The 26225-nt window shown below is 47.5% G+C and overlaps 1 protein-coding gene across 7 annotated transcripts in view; it reads right to left on the bottom strand.

Moving 5' to 3' along the window:
• The window catches only part of HSPG2 (heparan sulfate proteoglycan 2), a 1237996-nt gene extending 1214526 nt beyond the window's left edge, over positions 1 to 23470 (bottom strand). For 4 of the 7 annotated variants that reach the window (XM_069610942.1, XM_069610946.1, XM_069610944.1 and 1 more), the window contains exon 1: positions 23101 to 23470. In XM_069610942.1, the coding sequence (XP_069467043.1) occupies positions 23101 to 23178 (78 nt within the window). In that variant the 5' untranslated portion in view covers positions 23179 to 23470. The remainder of the gene's footprint in view (positions 1 to 23100) is intronic. The other 3 variants (XM_069610943.1, XM_069610947.1, XM_069610948.1) reach the window with 2 other exon arrangements.
• Between the last annotated feature and the right edge of the window lie 2755 nt (positions 23471 to 26225).

Genomic DNA, 26225 nt, shown 5'->3' with positions numbered 1-26225 from the left:
CCCCGTCTCGCGCAGTCGCACATTTTTGCTCAACGAAAGGCCCGTGCCAACTTGCCCTGACAGAGTTCCCGGCGCATTAGGGAATCCTTTCGAAGTCGTGAGCTCCCCTCAGGGCCCGAATTCCTCCGCCCAAATCCCCAGAAATAATCGCAGGCACCGCGGGGCAGTCACTCAAACGGCGAATTTCAGACTACAACCGAGAGGTGCAAAAAGCAAAAATGTTTTCAAGAATGGCCTCTACCTAACTCTGCCCTCCCTGGAAATAGTTTAATCTGGCTTTGCCACAAACCCCATCTTTCGCAAAGCGCCAATCACAAAGCACTACAAATCATAAAGTAGTGTGCTGCATTATGCAAGTCTATGCAAAAAGGACGAGCATAAGAAAGCCGATGACACGAGATTCGATGCGAGGTCATTCTATGCGTTTTTCCGACCTGCCCAGTTTCCCGGACTCCTGTACACGCCACTTTTCCGGCATTACTTTCACTAGGGACATGAGGGAGGAGGGGGGGGGGGAAGAGTCACCACCCCACACCCACTGGTTTTGCCTCCTTGCATCCCACCTCTCCCTCCCCCTTAAAGGTTAACACGTTTTTTGGCAAGATGTGTCGCGAAAATGCAATGTGTTCACGTGTTAAACGCAGCATTTCAATCAGACAGCCAGGGCTTCAGAGATCCCCGGAGGAGTTACCCCGAAACCCGCCCGATGGAGTCGTGCCAGCGGTTCTTTCAGGGTCCAAAGACAACCACATGGACTGCCAACTCGTCTTTGGTCCGCAGACTCGTCACGCTAGATTGTGTGTAGGCTAGTAGTTAATTGACCTACTGGACTGGTACGTGGAATGCACTATTAGTTATGGAGGGGTGGGGGAGGAAGCAGAACGATTAAGGGTAAAAAGTGGGGAGAAACTCATGTCCATGTATGCCCCAAATGGAGCAGAGGTCATTAGCTCCAGCAGCTGCAGTTAATAGCAAAGGACCGAGTCCTCCTGGTAGAGCATGAACAACGTACGAGGTGCCCAAGCACATCTGCTAACTTTTCGGGTCTTAGAATAAATACCTCAGGAGGTGCTTGGTGAGCAAAGTCTTCTTGAAGAATATTACCATAGAAAAGTAGTTAGAAAAACCACCATCCAACAACAATGTAATCCCCACACAGCACAGAAATCCACCTTCCTTCATGAGGCAACGATAACCTACAAGTACCAGGTGAGAGCATCCACCGTTCTTTCATTCTTTCTGGAGCAAAGTTAGCTTATGGAGGTGGCCAGTGATCCGCCAGGCTTCATAGATCAAAACTACCCCAGGTGGTGCCCAGCGATACGTGCTTCATGGATCAAACTACCCCAGGTGGTGCCCAGTGATCCGCCGGGCTTCATGGATCAAAACTACCCCAGGCGGTGCCCAGTGATCCGCTGAGCTTCAGGGATCAAAAAACCCCAGGCGGTACCCAGTGATCCATTGTGCTTCATGGATCAAACTACCCCTGGTGGTGGCCAGTGATCCGCCGAGCTTCACGGATCAAACTACCCCAGGTGGTGCCCAGTGATCCATTGTGCTTCATGAATCAAAACTACCCCAGGTGGTGCCCAGTGATCCACAGGGCTTCACGGATCAAAAGTTACCCTAGGTGGTGCAGTGATCCGTTCTGCTTCATGGATCAAACTACCCCAGGTGGTGCCCAGTGATCCGCCGGACTTCATGGATCAAAACTACCCCAGGCGGTGCCCAGTGATCCGCTGAGCTTCACGGATCAAACTACCCCAGGCGGTACCCAGTGATCCATTGTGCTTCATGGATCAAACTACCCCTGGTGGTGCCCAGTGATCCACAGGGCTTCACGGATCAAAAGTTACCCCAGGTGGTGCAGTGATCCGTTCTGCTTCATGGATCAAACCACCCCAGGTGGTGCCCAGTTTTCTGCCGAGCTTAATGGATCAACCAAGTGATCCACAAAGGTTCACGGATCAAAACTACCCCAGGTGGTGCCCAGTGTAGGATCCCTCTCCCCAAACAAACAGGACCCCCTTCAGGCCCCCAACAAATACTTGCCAGAGTAACAGTACTCTACTAAGCGCACAAGAGCTGAGCATTCATCCAAGCGAAGAAGTGAAGCACGAGAAATCCCATGCACGTGCCCTAGAATGTTGAGATTAAACACACATGTATGCACATGAACCTCAAAATATGACACATGTCCCCATAGAATGACTTTAATATACACAGTTATAGTGATCCGAGTTCGAACAGCTTCTTCTGTAAATAAAAACAAAAGGCTCTTTGTAGAACTTCAGACATTCATAACTTAGAAGGGTCCGTACAAGGAGAAAGTAACATTTTTCAATTAGAAATAGGGAGATTGGAATACAGGCTCAGCTTCACTTTACTCGTTTTCTTCCCTGTAACTTTGTGCAAAATGTTAAACGCTGGTTACAATTTGTTGATGGCAGAAGATTGAGAGCCTAGGAAATCCAAACAAACGGTGAATCGAGATACCAGGCCAATCCTCGGTTTTCGTTGTGAACGTGTACAATCTTCTACTTTCCCACTGCGGCCAAGAGAGAGAGTTCCAACTTACAGCAGGAGCCAAGTAGCTAAGAAATTGTAAAACCTATTATTCAGATCTGCCTCGTGTTACTAAAAGAAAGACAACGCAGCACAAGGTACCGCAACACCCTCAGCTCGGCAGAGACTAGCCCTTCTAACATCACAAACTATCCTGCAAAACGACCTGTATGAATAAAACTTAATATAAGGTAATGTCTTACCTGAAAAGTTCATTTATATGTTGCAATTGAGAAGACTGGATTATTAGCAGATGCGTCTATAAGCTACTCCCCGTTCCACAAAGTACGCAAAAACACTTGACTGTCAAAGTTCCTTGTTCTGGGAATTTTCTCCCTCTGCCGATCACCTACATCTCGAGGAGGTTAACAAGACTCCCATCTACAATTTGCTTAAGTCTGTGGCACACTGAGTGAATATTAGCTAGAATTCCAGCTGCAACCTTCCTTCCTGAATGGCACAGTCTTGCCTCACAGCCTTCCTGAATCTCAAGTGGTCTATGGACCATCTTTAACAAGAAGTGTTGTTTCCCGGCACCCCCATGAAATGCAATCCATTAGCATCACCTACAAAGTCTTCCCTATGGGGAGGACGATCGTGTGCAGCAAGTACTCCTTACATGTTGCTTGCTGCTTCAGTCTTCTCTATGGAGAGGCCCCTCGTGTGCAGCAAGTACTCCTTACATGTTGCTTGGTGCTTCAGTCTTCTCTATGGAGAGGCCCCTCGTGTGCAGCAAGTTCTCCTTACATGTTGCTTGGTGCTCAAGTCTTCTCTATGGAGAGGCCCCTCGTGTGCAGCAAGTACTCCTTGCATGTTGCTTGGTGCTTCCGTCTTCTCTATGGAGGGGCCCATCATGTGCAGCAATTTCTCCTTACATGTTGCTTGGTGTTTTTCTAGGGACTGGGATGATCTCTCAACCTGCAGCTACCCAAAGCGAGGCCCACCCCTAAGGGATACTGCTCTTGCAAAATAAATCCCCATTTTGATGCTGCCTAGCAGGCGCCATCTTCTACTGTATAGCATATACAAGCCACCATGGAGTTACCCCACCCCCGCGAATGAGTTGCTAACAATGGACATCACTTGGAGGGATCATTGCTTGCATCCTGAGAAGACCCTCACAGCCTTGGGAGCAGACCCTCTGCGGTCCTTTTTTGCAAGCATTGCTTCGAACCACCATCAACTTAGGATCTTCTGAATCATTACAAAGTTCAGCAAAGGGATAACGTGCCATTGAACACTAGAGGTTCACGGAGTCACGAAATCCCTCCACTCTGAACGACAAAAACTCTGTTTTGCTACAAAACCAAGCCAATTTACTGTGGAAAGTCCCTAAACTGAACACTTACTGTGCAAGATTCCTTAGCGCCCACTTTATGTGGCGATAGTGATCAAATATTCAGTAATGGCCTGTACTGGGTGTTTTCCCCACTCAGTCTTAATCAGAGGTTTGCTACCAAAACTCTTTAATGGCTGCTTGCGTGTGGCAGATATTAATTCCACACAAAAGCAGGACCGCGTGCGATAACTACTGCATCTATCATTACTGGACCATGTGGGGTCCAATGGGACTCCAAAATGGGGAGTAACGACAAGGCCTGCAGAACTTGTATACAGCAGCATCCAGTAATTACGGCATGAAGTGACTTTGGGGGCATTACTAGAGGTAATATTGGGCTTTAGAGTCCGTCCATTTGCCGTTGAAAAAGTAAAGCCTGAACGTTAAGCTTTGCTACCAAAAATGGTGAAACCTGCATTCGGAGTAAACTCCTAGATGGACATGAAATTACCAGTTGCGCGTGCTGTGGTATCAAAGAGGACAGACTTTGGACCTCAACAAGTCTTCCTGGTGCTTAGAGAGCAACTTGGACTCACAAAAACAGATGAACTGTGTAACAATTTTAGGGAATCTGTGGGTGGTATGTGATTTGCACAGGAGCAATCCCGTAGACAAGTTCCACACAGAACGTCTTCCGAACCAATCCATACCGCTGCACATGCAGGGTAAAGGTCACCACTGATGGCACAAAGCTATCAAAATGAGCCCAGAACCCAGTCCAAGGCACCTTAAAGACAAGCACATCCTGCAATGTGAAAAGAAATCTCAAAAGTGAACTCCGCCCACAACTAATGGAGGAACACCAGAACAGCAGGTCTGTGTTCCTGCACCAGCGAGCTTTGGCACAAGGATCACGGAGAAGTTTGACCATTTATCGTAGACCTTCCATGGGAATCTTCACCGTAGGCTTTTCCCAAAAGTGGCACTTCAGCTTGGCATAACTGTGAAATGCAGTTTTGTGTCAGACTAGGAAACTCACAAAACAATCGTTTTTTCCCGGCCTCTGGCAACAGGTACTTGCAACTCTCAAGTGACTTACACACTCACATTCAAAATCTCATAAGCTACAGACTTGATCAAACCGGGAACATCGAAGGCTTTCTAAATCACAGATTCCTCCCGACTGAATCTCTTGCTGCTGGGTTAGATCAAAGGGTGAGACTATTAAGAGTGTTTTCCCCTTCTGATAGGTTGGATTAAGTAGGTCTGACGTCCCGAATTTACTTAATTTACTTTTAACTCGCCCAGAGGGCAACTACTGTGTCCGTTCAGTGAAGGACCAACACTGGCTTATTAAAAGACAAAGATCAGCGCCCTGGTGTTCCCAAAACTCTTGGCTGATTTATCGGAGTTTCCCGACAGTATTATAAACAGTCCACAATGGGGACTGGAATCAATCGTTATATTTAGGATTAGCCCCATGTTAGATTTTGGTGAAGTTTAAAAAGGTTATTTATCTCTGACTCTTATTCGTTTCAAATTGTAGCCACTGGTATCGCTAAGGAGAAAAGTTAATTACCAATTGGGAGCAGAGGGGGCCAGAAGGTATTACTCACGGTTTATATCAAAATGGTTACTTAAGCCCTCCATATACCTAAAAAGTTAGAATGTATGAGGAATTACCAGCAAAGTCAATCTTCCCGGAAGCTGCTGGAGAAGACTCAAAAAGGCACACTCAACTCTGTCAGTTACCCAATAAGCGAATCGAATTCTGTATCAGCACCCACAGCGAGGGAGCCAGCAAATCTGGTTGTTGCGATCATGGGCTGAATCCCACAATCCATGCCCACGTTCCAAGCAACCCGATGACTGTACCCCTGCCCACCATCTTACCCACACCCTCCCCTTCGGTCACTGATCCCCCTCCCTCCCCACCCCACTAGTCTCATTCTTTAGGCAGTGGCTTAAATGCCACTCCAGCTACCCGGGCCTCCATTGAAATGGAAGAAGGGCTCTGCATGGAGTGCCACCTTCCAGCTCCATGGCAGCCATCTTAGGTAAGTGTTTTGTATGAATGAACGGGGACCGCGAGTGCATTTCATTCATTCATACAAAAAAAAAAAAAAAAAAATTCGCTGTCAGCACCCCAGGTTTCTGGATTCAAAACCCATAGTGCCAATAGCAATAACACCCGATCTGGGGGACCGGATCAAGGGTTAACAGCCCCAGGGCCGATCGTTAAGGCTCTTGCTGCACTCAAGTCTGTATCTTGGGACCCGGGCCATTACCACCCAATCCAGACCCCCGGATTGGGTGTTCTTGCTTAATTACAATGTCAATTTACAGTCACCCAGAAGCTTAGCACACTTTTGTAGAACGATACAGGATATCTTTCAAATTCTTTCAACATGGATCATGGAATCAGGTGTGGCAATGGAATTGCAACCCCAATAGTCATCAACCAGCATGAAATGGCATTCAGCAGTAAAACAGCCACTCTACTGAAAATGTGTGATATTATTCGGGTATTGTACCAACTGTTAAACAACATGCAGCATAGGCAACTGTGGTTCTATGAGATTCCATCAACCACATTTACTTTGTGTTCTTCTAGTTCGACTCGTTTGCCAATGATTTTTCCTTTTTATCATTTTAAGTAGGGTGGTCCCCGATAGCTCCTCCCTGCCTTATGCCTCAGCCAGACTCCACCCCCATACATATACATATATTTAATTCAACATCCAATAGTTGACATAGAAGATCTCAAATTGAAAGAGTTTGGAACCCATGCATACTGTTATTTGTGGCCAGAGTCTGTGTGACTAATCAACTTCCGGGGCCACCAGTGGTCCAAGGATGAATATCGGTTTCTAAACCATCAGCCCTACACCTCTAGTACACCAGAAGGGATCCAAACAGATAAATTATAAACCTCCTTATCCAATTTTGGTAACGTGGACGGAACAGGAGGCTTATTTCCACAAGGCCGTGGATCGTTGGTTAGTTGCGACACAGCAAAAATATAATTATTACCCAATGATAAAAAGGGACTGTCCAGTCCAGGTTGTATACAAAAGATCTATTTTACAATGATTCAAAAGACAGTTCTAGCACACTACAAAATACAACCCACCTGTAAAGGAATGCGGAGGACAGACTGTTTCAAGAAGGAAAGGGATACAGAGAGGAGGGTAGTCGGTAAAGAAATTAATCCCAATAGTTCAACGATATTTGGTTTCAGCACAAAGGCAGCAATGGGTCTTAAAATATCATTAGGGAACATGTGCTTGTAGAAGTTCTTGGTACTCGACAGGGTCGAGTCAGGTTCAGGGCACTTTGCAGCTCCTGCAACAGAGTTCAAGATTGGAGACATCTGCAGGCATCAGGCGGTAGGCAGTTCGGCGAGCAATGCTGAATGGACAGCTCCAGGCTGGCATACATGGCGGCTTAGGGTCAGGAATCATTGTCTCAGTGCTGGTTGGTGGTTCTGAAGCACTGGTCGAGGCGTCTACAACAACATTAGCGACTGCAGCGTGACAACAGTCAGCGGTTCATTTGGTTGCAGCTCAAGGGGCTTGACTGGCTTGAAAATTTCCTTCAAGGCGGACACTGCTTGTTGCAGTCCTCCTAGCTTCTTCACTGGGCTTGCCTCATCATTTAAGGTGGACAGGCCAAAGCTGAGAAGAGGGTTGCAGCCAACAGCCTTGTTCTGGGGTGTGGGTTATATGGCACTTCCCACCTTGGATGCTTGCTTGCATAGCCTAGCAGAGCACGCTGTGTGCTGGATGGCTAACGGTTCTGTAACTGCTGGAGGGTCCTCTGGATTCAGCATGTCCCTCTGGGAGAGGTTTAGGGGAGGGATCTTGCTTCCCCTCTTTGGAAATCCTGTCCTTCCTTCACTAGCAGCTGGAAGGCAGACTGTACCTTTAACAAGGGTCCAAACGAGTTATACTTGTTGCTCCTTGCAAAGTCTTCAGATGATTTTCCAAAAGGGGGGCTCAGCCCTCTTTTAAAGCCAAATGGGCCAAAATGATTGGTGTAGGCTAAGCTTACCTTAATTAACCAATCCTGGGTCCGTACGAACAATCTCCTGTATGCCTCAGGTAATAACCAGAGTGCTTTGCAACAGGAAAGGTAAAAGGGGTGAAAACATGTAAAACCAAGTCCCGCTCATCTTCCTGTCTGTTGTGGATCAAAGGGTCTCTCTGGTTAATTAAGCTCTCTGTGGTACCAGATTAAAGTAGCAGGTTCCCCTTGAAGCTGTGGCGAGAACATACTTTCTGTCTCCATCAAATCACATACTTCTACCCCCTAAATGGGGTCCCTTGTGGGGGTTGCCTGCTGTAAACACATGCACCAGACAGGACAGCTCACCGTTATTGATACTTTAGGGCGAGAGCTGGCTTCAGATTGACACAGTGCATATGAAAGTGGTGTTGGGTATCCCTGTCCTTTGTTAGTCCTGCGACCAGGCCTTCCATGGGCCTGTTTGAATTAACAGATTGTGATGCAAGGCTGCCACCAGCAGCTAACAAGCAAAGGGCTGATCCATGGAGCCTTTGTTAATTAGGCTAGCCATGGCAGGAGGAAGGTTCTGCCTTCCTCCTTATCTGATACCTTGATGTACTGTTGGCTGTCATATTCCAACTAAATATGATAGGGGGGGGAGGGGTTGGCGCCTGTAGGCTGTGTCCACCCGGAGTACACCAGTCTATGTGTATGTCATACAGTAAGCATAGGGAACAGTGTGTGGATTAGCCCCACACATTTTCCAGAGGTTGATCTATCACCATTCAATTTCATTTAAAATTTCAAAAAAGCCAAAGGGAGAACACACCCACTGTGCAGATGGTTGAATTCCTCACAGCCGAAAGGACAGGCATCACTGACAGCAGGACTACTGCACATTGTGCAAGATATGCCAGTCACATGTGATTCCATCCACCAGATTTACTTTGTGGTCTTCTAGTTCGAGTTTTGTATGCCGACTTTTTTGCAGGTCTATAGAGACAGGACGTCCCAAGGCAACCAGATGGCTGAACAGCAAATATTCACTTATGTGTACAATAAAGGGCGGCATTTGTGGAGCAGAGGAATATACTAAGTGCCAATGAATATCCTTCCTACTGAGCGTATCACTTGTACCTCACTTTGACTCAAAAGACTATCTGACCAAGATTACATCTAAAAAAATATAAGCCTTTCTCAAGTGTTCTTGCACATGGCGGCAAAACAACCAAATTAGGGAATGCGGTCATGGGAGGCAACTCGGGTTTTTCAAGTTCAAACAGCCCAAGGTATCCCTAACCTCAGGATGAGAGGGGGTTTCTGGTCTCTCTTGAAAGTTCAGTACCATATCCTCTTGGCCATCTTAGAATGAGGTTCAGGACTCCAGCACCCTGCTTCCTTCGTCCACTTTGTGACGTTTGGTTCAGTCACCCTTATTGATCTCTTGCTCAGTCCCTGACTCAAGGGTTTACTGTATCCCTTTCAGTCTCTCAGGAGTTTCCGGTACCAAGTTTTCCTTCTGCCGTCTTAAAGACAACGTCCTGGGTCGGCCTTGGTGAAAAAACAACTCTTGCAGGAGAGGTGGTGTTGCCATCAGAGTCTGTAAAAACGTTAATAGATTCTCTTAATCTGGGCTCAACACTATTTGATCAGGGCCTTTCCCATCCCCCCTGTCTAGGGCCCAACCAGACTCTTCAAATCTTCTGAGTTACTTTACCTTCCGTCCTTTATCTTCTTGCACCTTGCCCATCCAATCTTCACTGGTAGTATTCTTGCCGCTTCCTGCTAATGTTCCCAAACATTCCACCTCGTTTTCCATCACCTCCTTGGTGTCTTCAACGACATCCATGTGATGGTATCCCTACTCCTCCTTAACCAATCCTTCTGCTTCCTTTGTCCCCTCCTCCTCCTCCTCCTCTCAATCTCCTCCCCCTCCCCTCAAACTCCTCCTCCTTTTTAGATTCCGGTCTTCTTCCAGCCTTCTTCTCTCAGTCTCTAAAATCATGCCAGTAACTCTCCAAACACTCACGCTGCCAGATAAAGCCCATGTCCTTATAGCCCACCCACTGGAAAAGACTCTCTGAAGATCTGCAGCTGTGTTAACAAAGTGAGGGCCCTATATTGGCTGGCTGCAAACGTTCAGCTGGATCTCCACATGAATTGAAAAGAAAGACAGAGCCTTGAACAGGCTGGCCTGCCACCTTGAATTTCATGAGTCTCATATGATTGCTGAGGTGGTGGGCCTTGACCCACTGAGAATTTTGAGCATCTTCTAAGAGAAACATGGTTGTTTTGGTCCCCTTGTCATATGGGGGGCTGACTGGGGTAATTTGGGGATCTTTTCTGTACCACCCCCATGCCCATCATCCTAGGGAGGAACCTGCCCCCTCTGGCGCTCCAATGCAAATCCTCATAATCAGGCAGACATAACAAATTGCCCTCTCCTTTTTATTTGTATTAGTTAAAATGATGCAGGTAATTCAGTTCCTGAAAGGGATGCCTGCTAACCAGAAAGCCTGCTTTGCTTTTCTAAATGTTCAATGACAAAATCATAAAGCACCCAAGTGCCTTTGCAGAGAAAGTCTCCTGGCACCCTATGTCACAGAGAAGTTACAAAAGGTCACATGTGCATTCCTAATAGCTGCTGCAATACAAAAGTTCCAGCAGGCAGGTGGCTTGTTCATCTTCTGCACCTCGGATACAAAACCTAATAATGATATGCCATGGTCAGCTTGGTGGCAAGTTAAACTTTAAATATAAGCTGTGCCTGAGTGTGGCATGGTGTCTACTAAGAGCACCCAAATATACAGCCAGAACAATTTTGTATCTTACCAGTGTGAGCTCTAAAAGTAGAATTGCAGCTCTGAACGGGCAGATGTGTATCAGCTTCTGGCTAGGATATCTTCACTACCGCCATGTAGAAAGCAGCCTTCTTTGATTCTCCAAAGGAAATAAAATAAGAGAACTCTGCCCTCCAATATTGCCAGGGAACCGCGGGCCAACGCTGCCGTTGCACTAAGGCCATCTGCTGACTGAACACTGGAACCATGATCTTCCTCAATGGAGGAGAACTATCTCCTGCACATGCTAGACAACTTCCTGGCGTGAAGTACCGAACCAAAAAAATCACTTCATCTTTGGATTGGGCATCTCAGCAACCCATAAGTCAAGGAACAGCTTTGGGTGAAGACTGCCTGCCTGTCCCAAGCTTCTTTGTGCCATGTGCTATTGTTGCTTGGCCCACATCGCGTGTTGGACCCAGTTGACCAGCTCACCAACCAAATGCTGAATCACCACCTCAGGAAGCTCCAAAAAGGCCTGGTTCAATGCAGTTGAACCCTCCTCCCCCCACACCACCCAGTGAAAAGAAGGAAAAAGGTACTCTGCAGAAGCACCGCCCTTCAGATTCACCTTTTGGGATCCTCGTGACTTTTAATCCTCCCTGCTCTACCTTCTTCTCTTGCTTGGAGACACCTGATCAACCCAGATTGCCCTTTCACAGCAAGTTTTGAATTTTCTGTCTTTTACAGGGGTGGGTTTGTAGTTGGTTGAATTGATATATAGTTCCTATATTTGTATAGAACCTTGACTGGACATTCTTTGATTTTTTACCACATGCCTCCCTATGAATAGCTGATGTCCTATGGTAGATGCACATTGCATAGGCTGTTACGATCAGCGGTATGTACACACGTGTCTTTGACAGATGACGGGCGTCCTGCAACCGAGGTTGCTACGTTTAAGAGTCTAGATCTTCATTCTGTGAAAGGGTAGTTTCCCCGAACCGCTAGGCTATGCACCATCAGCCTGACCAAAGTCTGGGCACCAACGGGCACAAGAACAGTAGAGCATTGTACAGACGTGTGTGCCGCCTGCCTTACTCGGAGAGGCCGAAATCCCCGAAGAGCCTGCCTGCTCTGGAATGCACAGACTGCTATTTTTATGTATCCCTGTTATTCTGAGGTCTCGGCCAAAATACCACTGGGTGCCCGTCAGGTTTAAATGTGGCTATAGTTCTGTAGCACAAACAAAAACTGAACCCATTTTAACATTATTTTGCCACACTGTCGGGCAATGGAATTGGGAAATAAGGCACATCCATGGTACCACAGAGCAAAATCAACCCCACAAAATGCTGTACTTTTCAAATTAAAAACTTTCCAACTCAGGCAAAAAAAAAATACCAAACACAGTCTGGGCTGGATAATGGAGCGATGTCACTCTTCACCATTCCTACTGTCCTGAAGTCATCATTTTGGTGGAGAATATTTGCTACTAAAAAAAGCACACTATTCACATAGTGCAAAGGCCAGCCATTTCCTCCCTCTAACAGAACAATTTTTTTGTAATTATTATTTATTTATTAAGCGCCAAAAGCCCACAGGCATCAGGGCGCCAACCATCTGCCTCAGGAGAGCAACCCTATGAAGGGATACAATCTAATTTAATTGTTTACTTGTACCTTTGGTTAGCAAAAATATAGAACAACGATTGAAAACCATCACAAAATTTTTAAAAAATCAATTAAAAAAAATCAATGCTAACAAAAGATTGTATCCAAACCATATAAGGCATCAGAACTCTAGCTACTAAACTTCATTAAACAGGAAATAAACCAAAAGGCAGCAGGAAGGCCTGGCGCGTTCGCGGGTCAGCCTCCTTCACCTAGAGTCGGATCAGTCTCTGCACAGGGCAGTTATGGATCCGGGATTAGCTGCCCAGCATCCGCGAGGATGCCTGTTGCCTTCACTACGCAGATAATCTCTGCCATGTGTCCATGTACAGGGTGGGCATCTGCAATGCCGGCCGCCATGGCAACCATAGCAGCCATCACTAGCAAGGGGTTTCAGTGAACGACACAGAAAAATCCGTAGAAATCCAGCCTCTCCGCCAGGATCACAATAGTTAACACCTGTGGAAGAATCCCAGCACAGGAACTGCGGTTCAGAGGTCAAACACGGAGGATGCACGCGAAAGGCCAGAGCGCCTCTTTTTGCACCTTTACTTTGAATCCATGCCCATCAGAATTAGGGCCAACTAGCACCATTTGTGCTTTTAAAATAAAATAATCTGCTACTAGAATTTAGCAAATGAGTACAAGTAAGCAGCATCAATTAATTTTGTAAACCTGCGCCAAGCACATATCCTTGGGCTTCTATGCCCTGTAATCAGTAAGAGGCTTATCTGAAATATTTTAGTACAGACTGCCAACTGAGAGCATCGCTGAATGTTTGACTGCAGGGAGATAAGTGGCACAAAGCCAGTACCACAATGTTGCGTATTGTATGGTTAGTGTAAACGTCATAAACAGAGTTGCTAAATTTCTCTTATGAGCCAAGTGGCCATCTTCATGGCTCCAAAAGGTATTGTGCCTTGTTAAGTGAGAGAGGACTTGCCCAGGCGTGGGCCCTAGCTCGCTGCACCATAGAGAACCACGTTGCACCTCACGTATGATGCCCAACAAGGCCAAACATCGTTTGGGATCCCATGCAGAGGAGACGCTGCCTAACAATTCAGCTTACACTGCTCTCATTGGTGGCTGGACCAAGACTAATTTGCATATGGCTGGTGCCATTTCTGCAATGGTGCAAACAGACTAAAAAAAAAAAAAACAAAGACATAGAAGGTTGCCCAGAGCATTGCCAGTTACGATTAATTCACAGCCTTCCACCAATCCTATCTTTTTGGTTTCAATGTCTCTTGCTAAACAAAGTCAAATGGTAGCTCAGCCCGAAGGATTACAGACCCTCCTGGGATTCGAACCTGCAGCCTTCCGGTTACAACCCAATCCCTCCAAGACAGAGGTCATAGCATTTGGTTAAAAAAAAAAATAAATGAAATTGGTTGACCGATTTTCAATTTTCTGTTCCCTGCCCAGCTGTTTTTGATGTCCCGTCCTCTGCTAAAGTTAAAAATCTAGGCTGTATCTGGCAGGTGAATCTTAGTTGTAACCTACATGGCAGTGATATTATCAAACCAATCCATCATCAACTTAAACTCCGGAGGCCTGCTCTGCCCCCTATTGCCGAATCGGACTACTCGGCTTTGGTCAACTTTAAACTGGACTTTTGTATCTCTCTCTTGTTAGGGATCCCAATTGGTCAGATGCATCCTCTCCAGGTTGCTCAGAATGCGGTAGTTAGACTTTTCAATGGCAGCGGCACCCCAAGATCTGCTTCAATGTCCGCGTTTTGTATGCAACTTCATTGGCTTCCCGTTCAGAGGGTTCTTCTTTAAAGGTCCTCAGTTTGAATGCATCCGTGTATAGCTCGTTTACCTTGTTCCAAAACTCCCTGGATTGTCCATCACGATCACTCCTCTCCGATGGCCCGGACTGTTCCCCTATCCCGTTTTGTGCACTGTGGAGATAGAAGCTTCCCTATTGGCGGCCCCCGGGCCTGGGATCGGCTCCCTCCTCAACAGCGGAAAATTAATTCTGTCTTTATTTAGAAAGAAATTAAAACGTTTCTGTTGAATGATTTGTGTTTCCCTAATTTGGACTGTTGATTTAACATCCGTACCTAGATGCAGTTTCTGCTTGGTTCCTTATGGATTTGCGCATTACAAGCTCAAAAATCAAATAAAAATTCATCAAAATCCGGTTACAGGGAGGTCAGGAGTGGATGACATACTACTCCATAGAAATTTCTTACAGGCATGGGCGAGTGGAATAGCAGAGACCCAGACACTTGAAACTGCAAACCATTGACAAGGGTTTGGTGATGGGCCAAGATCACGAGTAAATAGGTGGACGACAATATTCATTTTGGAAAGCTCATGAAACCAGTTGGAGTATTTTGTAGTTTCCACAAATGCTTCAGCTCTTTTAAAGTTGCACCCATATAAATGAGGCATTGGCAACAAACAAAAAGACTGGAGAACTTGGCAACACTGCATGCACACATGCCCTTTTCCTAGTAAAACAAAATATAAAGTATAAAAAAGGAAAATTCCAGCTTCTGAATACATAATGGAGCGGGCAAAATTAAGAACAGAGGTACAAAATATTTTTGAGGAAATAAAAAAAAATTCAAACCAACTAAAAAAATGTTTTAAACACACAGGTAGAGCTTAAACCCATATCCCATGATATTTCAGTACAAAGTGCTCGAGATCAAAGTTCACAAAATCAGCAACTTGGTTTGCTGATATACACCATGCAAGCTTATTGGTTTTATTTAAACGGTTCAACCACCAATCCTGGCCCAGGCTCCTAGATACAAAACAAAAGAGGTGATGGCTGGAAGGTTTAGAATTTATCTTAACCACTGGCATTGCGCCGGGCCACCCACCAGACCATCGTTCTTCACCTGCCAAGCCATTGCAGAAGGGGAAAGACCATATACAAATCAGGCTTGGTCCCACCACAAAAGGGGCACTCCAACCCGAACTGCTAGGTCACATCCCTTCTGCACGAGACCACAAGCATCCCCAGACATGTTTCAGCCCCATTGGGCATCATCGGTGATGAGTAGCTTGGGTCTGTAGGCCCTGCAGGCTCGGCACCCACATCTGGGCATACACGTCCCACTCGGGGTGACTTATGCAAAACACAAGAGGTGATGGCTGGAAGGTTTGGAATGAATCCTGAACTCTGGCATTGCTATGGGAACCCTCCACACCGCACACTATTGGCAGGCGAAGAACAATGATCTGGAGGGCTGCCCAGAGCAATGCCTGAGGATAAGATGAATTCTAAGCCTTCCAGCCATCACTTCGAGTGGTAAGGGTATTCCCAGATGTGGGTCCCATGCCTGGTGGGCCTACTCCTCACTGATGAGGCCCAACAAGTCCAGTACATGTCTGGGAGGCTTGTGGTCTCGTGCAGAAGGGATGTGACCTAGCAGTTTGTGCTGGACTGCCCCTTTTGGGGTGGGACCAAGCCTGATTTTCATATGGTCTTTCCCCTGCTGCAATGGCTTAGCAGGCGAAGAACGAAGATGGTTTCGAGGGTTGCCCAGAGCAATGCCAGAGGTTAAGATTAATTCTAAACCTTCCAGCCATAACCTCTTAAATTTTGCTAGGTACCATATTAATTCCCCGGCTTGCACTATATTTTGTAGTCAATGCACTATAATTTGAAAATAAAGGTTGGTTATGCCAATGGGTACGGCACATCCGCTGAGTGGTGGGGTGCACTCTGTGCTGAAGGTGGCAATAGTTACAAAAGGCACATAAGACCAAAAGCTTACCGATGTCGGTATATTACACAAAAGGCTAAAGGACCCAGGAGGTTTTGTACCGTATGCACGTGGTCTGAAGGATATGGTAAATATGAAAGGGTGCACAGGACTAAATGCCACTGTCCAGACACAAAAGCAGCGCTCACTGGGCTGAAGAGGAAGAATAGGTACCATGTCAGGTGCTGCATGGTTTACAGTGAAAATGGGCACATTGGCTACAGAGTGTTGGAGTGTCCTCCGCACCAACGGGTACACTTGACTGAAAAGGTGTTGGATTGGCTCCAGTGCCGTAGATACAGAAAATGATGCACTGTGACCAATGCTGAAGGGTAGAAGTAGAGACAGAAGGTGTAGGATTGCTAAATGCCGTAGAGCAACAGAAGGTGCCGAATGGAGCATGATACACAGGCACAGAGGATACAAAATGGAGGGCAGTACACAAGTATCCGAGGGTTACAAAGTATGTTGGAATAAGGTTATCGGAATACAAAAAAATAAATAAAAAATAAAAATCACAATGCAAGCTACGAGCCAGGCATAAAGTCATACACCCCCTTGACATCTCCCCATACACACTGCACTACAGTTCTAACTTGCCAGGAGTCATTATCAAACATTGAGGCCCGAGGTTATGTAATGTCAACCATGGTCGGAAGATGCATGACCTCCAGGTGGATAAGGTTGGTCTTCATGTGTGATGAGAGATATGCTTGAAATATGGTATTGGCTCCTTGTCACAGCACCTTTTGGGCATGTGTGGTAGAGCTAGGGCTCAAGTACTTAAAAACATTTTTTTTTTAAGTGGGGGGTCTCTGGCGTATGCATTGGGGAGTACCGTCACAGGCAGTGCCCGTAAATTGAAAGACATTTGCATATTTCATTTTAAAGCCCTCTTTCCCAACTCAAGAAAGTCCACAGGAAATTGGGCATTTTCCCCAAGAGAACATGATGGTTTGAAACATTGCTTGCTAAATAGAAAAAGCGTGCACCTTTTAGATCTGTAAACGTATCCGAAAACGTGTCCTGTACATCAGAAAATCAATATAAAATGGTTCACAATAACCTATTCAGAGATTCTTGTGGTTAGGTGTCTTGCCTCCCAGCCGCGACACCGGGTTCAAATCCCAGACTCTGTGCCGCGTTATCAAGTGGATGTAGCACTTTATTTTTTGTAAAAAAACGAATTAAAAACACACTCTGGGGTTGGAGGGGTGGTGTAACGGCGTCCGCCCCCTGAAAAAAGTGGGCAGACGTCGTCCACCCAAGCGTTCGTTCCCTCGACTTGAGCCCTGGGTGGGGGGCATCAGGCACTAATGCGGTGGAAGCCCTATGCATTCAGAGCTCATGTTTAGAGTAGTAATAGAGATACAACGTACCCACAAACCAAGGACCTTCTTCGTTTGAGGTCATTGATTCCAGCAAATTTATGAACTTTAGAACATGGACATCAGGGGGCGTTGGAGGAGTGTAGCAGACACTACCCTTTCCTGAGCATTAGCAAAGCCCTGTGCAACACCCCACCTTTCCTCATGCCAGTGCAGACATGAAGCTGAGAAGTCACAGGAAGGTTAATTATCTAGCCTCCTTCGAGGAGTACCGAATCAGCTCGGTGTTCCATCTGAGGCACACAAAAACAATGTAAATGAAAACTCAAGGGTGCGTTTCTCTTGCTAGAAGCATCAGCCACTTTTGACACAATCAGTCAGGAGAGCCTCCTAAAAAGACTGGGAGATATTGTTAGTAAAGAAACAGTGCTACGCTGGCTCACCTTCCCCACGAGGAGAACAGAAACCATCATCTTGGGCCCTACAATTTCCAGCCTCACCCACTTAAGATAGCTCAGGGGCAACGTGCTTGCCTTGGAAGCAAGACGACACGGAGCAACACAGGTTCGATCCCTGGGTCCGTGATAGAAACCTATGGGTATTCAGCGCATTATAAATAACCAATCATAATCGTGTTCATTCATCCCCAAAAGGTTTAAAAATGACTGCTTTTTTACCTGCGGGGTACTCAAGGATCCCCACTCACCTCAACTTTTCAACATCAACAAACACCCCAACTAGACCTCAACAATGGATCTAGTATCTCCTGCTACAACTATGCAGATGACAGAAATATACAGATTTGTGAACCACCATCACCAAATGCTCTAAACATTAAAAACAGCCTGGCGCAGGTGGACACATGGATGACAGCAAACTGACAAACAGTAGCAATTGTACAGGTACGAACTTCACTGCAATCCCTTGGCCTGATGAGATTGGTCTTTGCCCAGTCCCGTCGGCCACAGTAAGGAATCCTGCAACCACAACGGACAACATCCTGCCTCTTGATCCACAAATCAGAGCCCTAGTCAGAAGCCGTTTCTTCCAGCCGCGCAGGCTACACCACATCTTACCTTATGGAACCATTCACCCACAGGAGCATGGGCATCATTTTTCTAATGCTATCCAATCTAGAGTATGCCAATGGCCTTTATCTCGGACTGCCAGATTACCCAATGAGGAAACGTCAAAGAGTTCAAAATGCAACAGCAAAACTACTTCTCTGAGCGAAGCGATTTGAACATATCACACCAGCATTACTTTTTCTCCACAAGCTAACCATCAAGAAAATGGTTCCTTTTAAAACCTTGTGAATCAGCCATCATTCATGTCATGAGGACGGGGGGGGGCGCTTTCCAGCTTCAGGGGTAGATTCCAACACTACACCCCCTCCGGAACACTTGGGTCTAGCAATACTGCATTAGTACTAGTCGCTAACTTCAACAAGAAACGGAACACATGATCCTCTTTCAGTTCTGGGCAAGAAACTGTGGAACACCACGCCCAAACCTCTGCTTGGAAGGGAAATACCAGAGTTTCAGGAAAAAGCTCAAGACTTGGCTTTTCAACCAACCACTTTGAAAGATAATAGCAACGGACTAAACACTGCGCCAGAAACGTGGGCTACTTTGCGACAAGCAATTGTGGCACTCTTCACACTAACAACTGTGGGAAACCAATTTGATGGATGGGTCCTGCGTCCATTCCCGCAGCATAGTGAAATCTACAGCCAGGAAGCGACAACACACTAACTTCTCCTCCTCCTTCCCTCAACCAACCCCTCACTATGAAAATCTTACATGCTTACACTTCCCACGGTCTTTCAGACAATCGACCAAGTCTAGTGGATAAGGTCTGAATCCGTTAAGCACATCTTATATCAAAAATCATGCTTTCAATTTTTACACTCCACAGTCCAAGGGCTGCCCACGTAGCTAACATGACCGGTCCATACCGCAACAAAGATATGGGCACACAGGTAGTGGGTACTTCCTGCCTGCATCCATCAACACAAAAGGTTTCTGCATCTGCCATCCCGCTATCCGGCTTGCGTACACTGCCTGCCTTTCTTACAGAGTCATGTGCAGCGGGGTCAACATTATTGGCAATGGGCGCTATATAAGACGACTTTATATTGCTCAGCAAAACACTAAAGTTAGGAACTTGCACACAGAATCCATCACACATGTCTTTGCTCACCACCTTCAAGTGGGTTGGCCCAACATGCAACACCAGTCCCTCTTAAAATTCTTCCTCCTAGTTTCCAAACCATTCTGGGACTGTTCCGTACCTACAGGCCCATTTTCCTTCACACCTAGCGCCTGGCAATCTCTGGCACTGCTCATACTATCCATTATTACCATCACCCCACTTTCTTCCATTCCAGCTCCTTCCATTTCCTACCCAGGATGTGAATAGCTTAACCTCAATACAGCACCTTCAAAAAGGCTCCCAAAAAAGCAGCTCCTGGCCATGAAACGGGCAAGAAGTCCTACATCCCCCAATCCTTAACGCCCTACTTAAAGCCACAAACACATATTATAACATGCAAATAATATGTAATTAAATAATAAAAATGTATATCATCTGATATCCCTAGCCCATATCCACACCTGTATCTTTCCCTGCCACCACACTGTGCACAATCATCACCATCAATTATTGTAACACACCCTGCAAATGGATTACTCAAACCACTATCTTGGTCTTTGGGTTATATTATTAGTCTTTTATAATGTTCAGACCACCACCTCGGTGGTCTTAAAGCTCAGAGCATCATCCTTTTCGAGAGAATTGTGACCCCGCCCATACTGGCAGCTAGAACGTAGTCTGTGGAGTGAAAATTAAACTGGGCCAAGGTGAGGGAAAAAGAGGAAGAGTGAAAAAGGTCAGGGAGACAAAAAAAGCATGGCACAGCACATCGGATCAATAAATACTCACAATCGAATGGCCTGGGTAGAAAGTTTGACCAGACCTCTAGAGAGTTGGAATGGGTCAGAATCGGGTACGAGAGGTCGGCCATCTACTTCCTGTGGTTTAGGGAGTAGATATGTACATAGTTTGGAAACAACGGTTACTAGCAGTCAGTAAGACGCGTCAGGCTCAGTAAACCCATGACTAGAAGCAATGTCACTGGCACTGAAAAGAACGGAAAGTAACCGGCACCTCGTCGCGGAGGAGCCTCTCTCGCCATCCGTAGGGTACTCCATTTGTTGCCCTCTTCGTCCAATCCCCAGTAGAATATTATTAGACTGTTAAGAAGGCAGATCAGAACTTCAAATCAGCCTTTTCAGAGTCTGTAAATCAAGTAGTCGAGAGGGTGACATGTTTCTGCAAACAGCTAAATACGTGCACGTGTTGGATTGCACGCAGGACAAATGGACACAGAAAAAAGACGCCGGGCCTTCGCATACGGTGGCAGTGCGTTAGAAAAGGATGGTTACACAAGTCATTGGATACGAGCCTTGCATTGGTTTATGGTGGACACACACGGTGCGGAGCTGTGTATTCTAGTCTAGTGGAGAGATGAGATGTGGACTGCATGCAGCGCATGCGTGTATTATGGCTATGCAGGGTGTAGGATTGCGTGCAGTGAGGCTGCTGCCGCCACCAACTCCACGAATAGCGCAGCCCAGTGGGATAAAATTAGACCGGTTAAGGAACAGACACTGGAAAAAATTAAACTAGCTCACACAGACCCATTCAGTGTCCAGAGAAGAAAGCTAAATCCGGATTTTCCATGCTGAAGGACACAAGACGTCCAGGAGGCAGATCAGAAGGTGGCGTAGTAGCAAGCGTGGCCAACAACTCAATGAAAGTATTCGGAGCTCAGGTGCAGGGCCTGGGGTAAAGGAAAAGCTTGCCTGCACCACACGGCATGCTGGTGGCCAGTGGTCGAAGTGTGCGAAAAGACGTAGTGGAGCTATGTGCCCTGCTGGCTTGCCCCCGTCCCCCACAAACCCCATTGTCATGCCCAGGTCCAGCCTTAGGACAGGGCAGCCTGGGCTGCCATTAGCCCCCCCCCACCCACCCACAACAGATTGGTGGGAGTCTTTCAAGGTCTCCCCCAAGATGGCATGATGGGAGAAGGCGCGGCAGGCGCCCTATTGGAATTAAATGCGCCCGCTGGCCTAACTTACAGGCACTTCCCCCCTGACCGGCACTTACTCCCTCCCCCGCACTTCTTGTTACAGCACGTGCACGATCCGGCCGTCACAAGGCCTAGTAGGACCGTTTACTCTTGTCATCGCTGCCCACACGCTCCCTCTAGTCATGTCAATAACAACAATAGGGCGCTGATGCTTTTGAAAAATGTGGCGCCCTGCATGATCTGTTGCACGCGGGGGGGGGGGGCTACACATTTTTGGTTTGCTGTTCCAAGCGCCGCTGCAGCCAAGGCCGGCCATGCACAAGACAAACCCCTAAAATAACGCACCTGCCGTTTAAGAAAACGCTCAGTGCAAATTTCAACTTCTGCCTACTTTTCTTATTTTAAAACCAAACCATTCCAGAGGGGTTTCTTTGTACGTTAACAAAAAAAAAATAGGAACGGTAAAACTCAATTTAAAACTTGTAGAGGAGCGCCGCCCCCGCCCACTTCGACCACTGCCCATGGCCATTTCCAACTCCCCAAATTCCACCCACACACCTCCCTTTGGGAAGGAGTCTCGATTTTGAGATCTGCAGTTTGACACGTTGCAACAGGGCGATGGGATTACCTCTCCTCTCCGATCGGAAGCGAGCCGCCATGCTGGGGAGGGAGGAGAAGGGGGGTGGCTACCCACTGCTTGCAGATCCCAGGGCGACAACCATGTCCCACCGCAGTCCAATAAGAAATATTAGTCTCTATCGGCGAAAGTCAATCCCTGGTCGAGATTTTCTAAACCCTAACTTGCAAACCAAATATTAAAGACGCTAAAACCTCAAGGTTAGTGGGCAATAATACCATGCTGATTAAAGTGTTAGATGTGCGTGTGTGTATGAACGTGGTGCAGTCCCACTGTGCTCACCGCTGCTGACACATCTGGTGCTAATCAGGGACCCGATAAATGCCCCCCCGAAACAGCAGGATACAAAGAACCTGGACACATATTTGGGAGCGGCCTTCAGGCGCGCAGCGTTACATACATATAAAAAAAAATAACAAAAAAAAAAAACACCTTTCACAGAGCGCGCGTTAGCTCCCCACTTCCAACTGAAGTAAGAGAAACGTTGGGCCAGAGTGGGACGGCGTGCAGCGCCTCGCAGGGCTGAATGAATATTAGGGGGTGGGGCGCCCGTTTACTCAACATGTCAAAAGTAGAACTGAAGGGTAGACGCGAGGACTAGGTAGCCGCATCACCCTTCTCCATGGACTAATCTCAGAGTGTCAGGCATCTCGCAGAATCTCAATGCAAAGGTGCACGGGGAATTCTGGGAGGTTCAGAAATGGAAAGGTATTGCAAGCCTACCAAAGAACGTAAAAGGGATTCTCCAGCTTCCAAACCTGATGTCTCTAGCATAGGAGACGAGACACCCACGATCGGAGGGAAACTCTGCAGCAGAAATTGCGGATTTAGTTGTCAACTGACCCGTTGTGTGTGTAGCGAGTGTTCTTTTTTAGGATGGACATAATGCAAGGCAAAAAGTTGCCAAATATAGTTGTAAGCTAAATACACGATGCAGAGCACCTCGGCCAACTCGACGCCCCACTTCCCCACTCCAGAAACACACAGCCCACAAGTGGTTGGTAACTTACACGGAGGAGGGTGGATAGGAGCAGGAGGCAGCAGAGGAGAGGCCCGTGTAGCCGCTCCTGCACTCTGCGGAGTCCCATTCTGTGCCTCCCGGGCAGAGCCCAGCTCAGCTGCCTGACACCCGCCGGGAGGAAGAAAGTGGCAAGGAACCAAAGTCCTTCTCCTACTGCGTCCTCCTGGGCTCTGCTGGCCGTGAGTGGCGGGGCGGAGGGCTGCTTCACTGCTCCTCCATCCAGGCGCAGTCCTTCTAGACGCTTTGCTCAGCCGGCTGGGCAGAGAGCGAGGGGAGGAATAGACTCTTTTTGTGTCGCTTAAATCCAGGCTCTCGAGTGAAAACTGCCCACCCTGACTTCCTCCGAGTTGGCAGCAACGATTCAGAGGAAAGCCCGTCCTGGAGCCCTCCCCTTCCAGGGGGCGGGGAAGAGGTGGGGACAGGGGGCGGTCGTGAGTGGGGAACCGAGGCTGTGGGACTGGAGAGCCGTGGAGCCGCTCGCAGAAGTCTTGGGGGAATGTGCAGTTCTGGATGGACAGGTGTGGGGCTTCAGAAAGGCCGATTATAGCGCTGGCGCAGCATAACTCACATGGGCGTCAGGCCACGCAGCACCTGTGAAGACGGGTAGATTAGATCATAACAGTTTCAGTGACAGGGCATCAGGGTTCAAGTCGAGGGTACACGCGAGTGGACTTTTTTCCACACTTTTTTCAGAGGGCACCTTGATATGCTAATTTCTGGTGACGCCGCATTCAGTTGTTATGTTATAAGCCCCCCACTTTTTTTTGGGACTTGACCCCTGGCATACATGCCTGCCAGTTGCAGACTAACTCTAAACGGCAGGTCGGCTGGCAATAAGAGCCAGTTAGAGGCACACTATTTTCAGGGAACGGTAGTTTGGTGAAGCGTTAGTCACCGATTAAAGGCAGCACAAACCTCCTAAAAGGACAGTAAACTGGAGTTGTCAGATACATTCACGGAGTTGGAGGGATCTGACAGGCCGAGCTTGGAAACGATCACTTTTCCAGACAGTTCGCCTCTCTGAAAGCCAGTGGACTGTCAGTCAAACTCCAGAGAGACCGCTGCCGACCAGTCACATTCCGAGTGGAGCCACTCACGTGGTGACAGACAATCGAGTGCCACAGGGCTGGGGCAGAGTCCGGTCAAATGCGGCTAGCAACGTTGAAGGCAGTGCGGTGCTTGTGAAAGGCCCGTAGGACCGAAGTTGACACGTAATTGAACCTTCCCAGCCGCCCAGAGCCACGCCCTACCTGGAATGTTGTAGACCCTCACACGTGACTGACATTTTCCTAGGGAATCGGCTGTCTGGAATTCCCCTTACGTTTCCAAGTAGGCTAATCTGGCGCTGACCGCAGGGTTCGTCTTTTCAAGTTGACATTCCTGCACTGAAGGTCTTATGGAAACGGAGACCCCACTAAACCTATCAAGAGTCTTGGAGCTTCAGTTTTCAAAGCACCTAGTTAGCTCAGTGGCATTATAGCGCTATATATGATATGATATGGCATTTATAACTCGCCTGTACACAAGTGTTTCCAGGCGTGACAAGACAAGGAGGGGGAAACAAAGGGAGGTCAAAACAACGATCTTACTAGGCCTTGTGTCATTCAGATCGCGCAAGTGTGGGGAAAGAGGGAAGCAGAGAAGTGCTTGGTGGGGAGGGGAAGGGAGAAATGCAGGTAAATCAATAAGTGCTGCCAGCGGGTGGCTCATAAGTGCAGAGAGAATGGACTCAGGTACAGGCCCTTAAGTGCTGGAGAAGCCTGGAGGCAGTGCAGGGGCCACTGGACATGTAGGGGCCCGAGTTCAGAGGGTATCCAGGTGGTCAGTGGGCAAAGCAGTCGGGTATATCAGCAGGGGAGTGGAAGAGAGAAAGCGGAAGCGAAAAAGGAAAGTCTAGACTTGCTTCCGGAACCAGAGGTGGTTCTGCTCTAGTTTGAGAGAGGCAGGGAGGCTCTTCCAGAGGGGGGCCCCAGCCGAGGAGAGAGATCTTCCCAACTCTCTGCTTTGAGAAGAATCTGACCCTCAGAGAGTTGGAGGTGGATGAGCGGAGACCTCGAGAAGGAAGATATTTTGGAAGAGAAAGTTGGAGTTTGAGCGGTCCGAGGGCCCAGAAAGCCTTGTGAACGATGCAGAGGGTCCTGAACTTGATCCTCGCAGCCACAGGGAGCCAGTGAAGAGATTTCAGTGCTGGAGAGATACGATCCCTGGGATTGAGGTCAAGGAAACGTCTTGCAGCCCTGTTCTGGATAAGTTGTAAAGGTCAAAGAGTTGGGGCAGGCAGATTTAGGAAGAGGCTGTTGCAGTAGTCAGCCTAGTGTGAGGACCAGAGCTCTGGAGACCGTGAGCTTCTGGGGGAAGTGAGAAATAGAGGTGCAGCTGATAGTTTGACTTCTTAGAGACTTCTTAGAGTCTTCAGAAATGTAAGGAGAGGGTGGAGTCGAAGATGACACCAAGGTTCTTAGCCTCACAGGAAGGAGCCCCGCTAAGGCCATAATGTTGCAATTGACTTTCCTCACCCACAGTGCCACGATGAGCCCAGCTACAGGGCAGGACACTTCCAGCTAAAATACAAATCAAATCAAAGTAATTCAACTTCCCTAGCGGTCTACTCACACGTGACCCGGCCAACCTGACATGGTGCCAAGACCTGGAAGCTGGGGAGATGCAGCCATCCCACGTCTGAGACTGAACCTTGCCACATAACTACAACACTCCACCTGCAATATGCGCTGGGACTGGACTGCTCTCATGGCATTAGCAAAGACCTCATTGTTACACACTGTCACATAGTTACATCTTGTTGATACACAATATACGACAACAGGTGTCTCGTGAGCTAGGAACAACGTTGGTCCCAGGCTGCGGGGCCCGCAGCCTAACCAATCAGTACACTGCGGGACAGGGGCTGGCAGCCGGAATCTCCAGCCAATCATCAGGGGTTCCAATGTAACAATATTCAGGTAGCAATTTTTAGGGATGAGCCACCTACACTAGTATCCTGGTAGCTGGATGCACACCTATACATTTATGATGTTTATACAGATTGTGTTCAAGAACGTTAGAGGGGTGCCAGGGAGATGAACCAACCCTGACACTATGCGGTATACTAAAGTA

This window comes from Ambystoma mexicanum, chromosome 8 (genome assembly GCF_040938575.1).
Source record: "Ambystoma mexicanum isolate Mex_15411 chromosome 8, UKY_AmexF1_1, whole genome shotgun sequence".
In the NCBI taxonomy this organism is placed as follows: domain Eukaryota; kingdom Metazoa; phylum Chordata; class Amphibia; order Caudata; family Ambystomatidae; genus Ambystoma; species Ambystoma mexicanum.
Note: the sequence above shows the minus strand (reverse complement) of the source record. Positions and strands in the feature narration are given on the sequence as shown.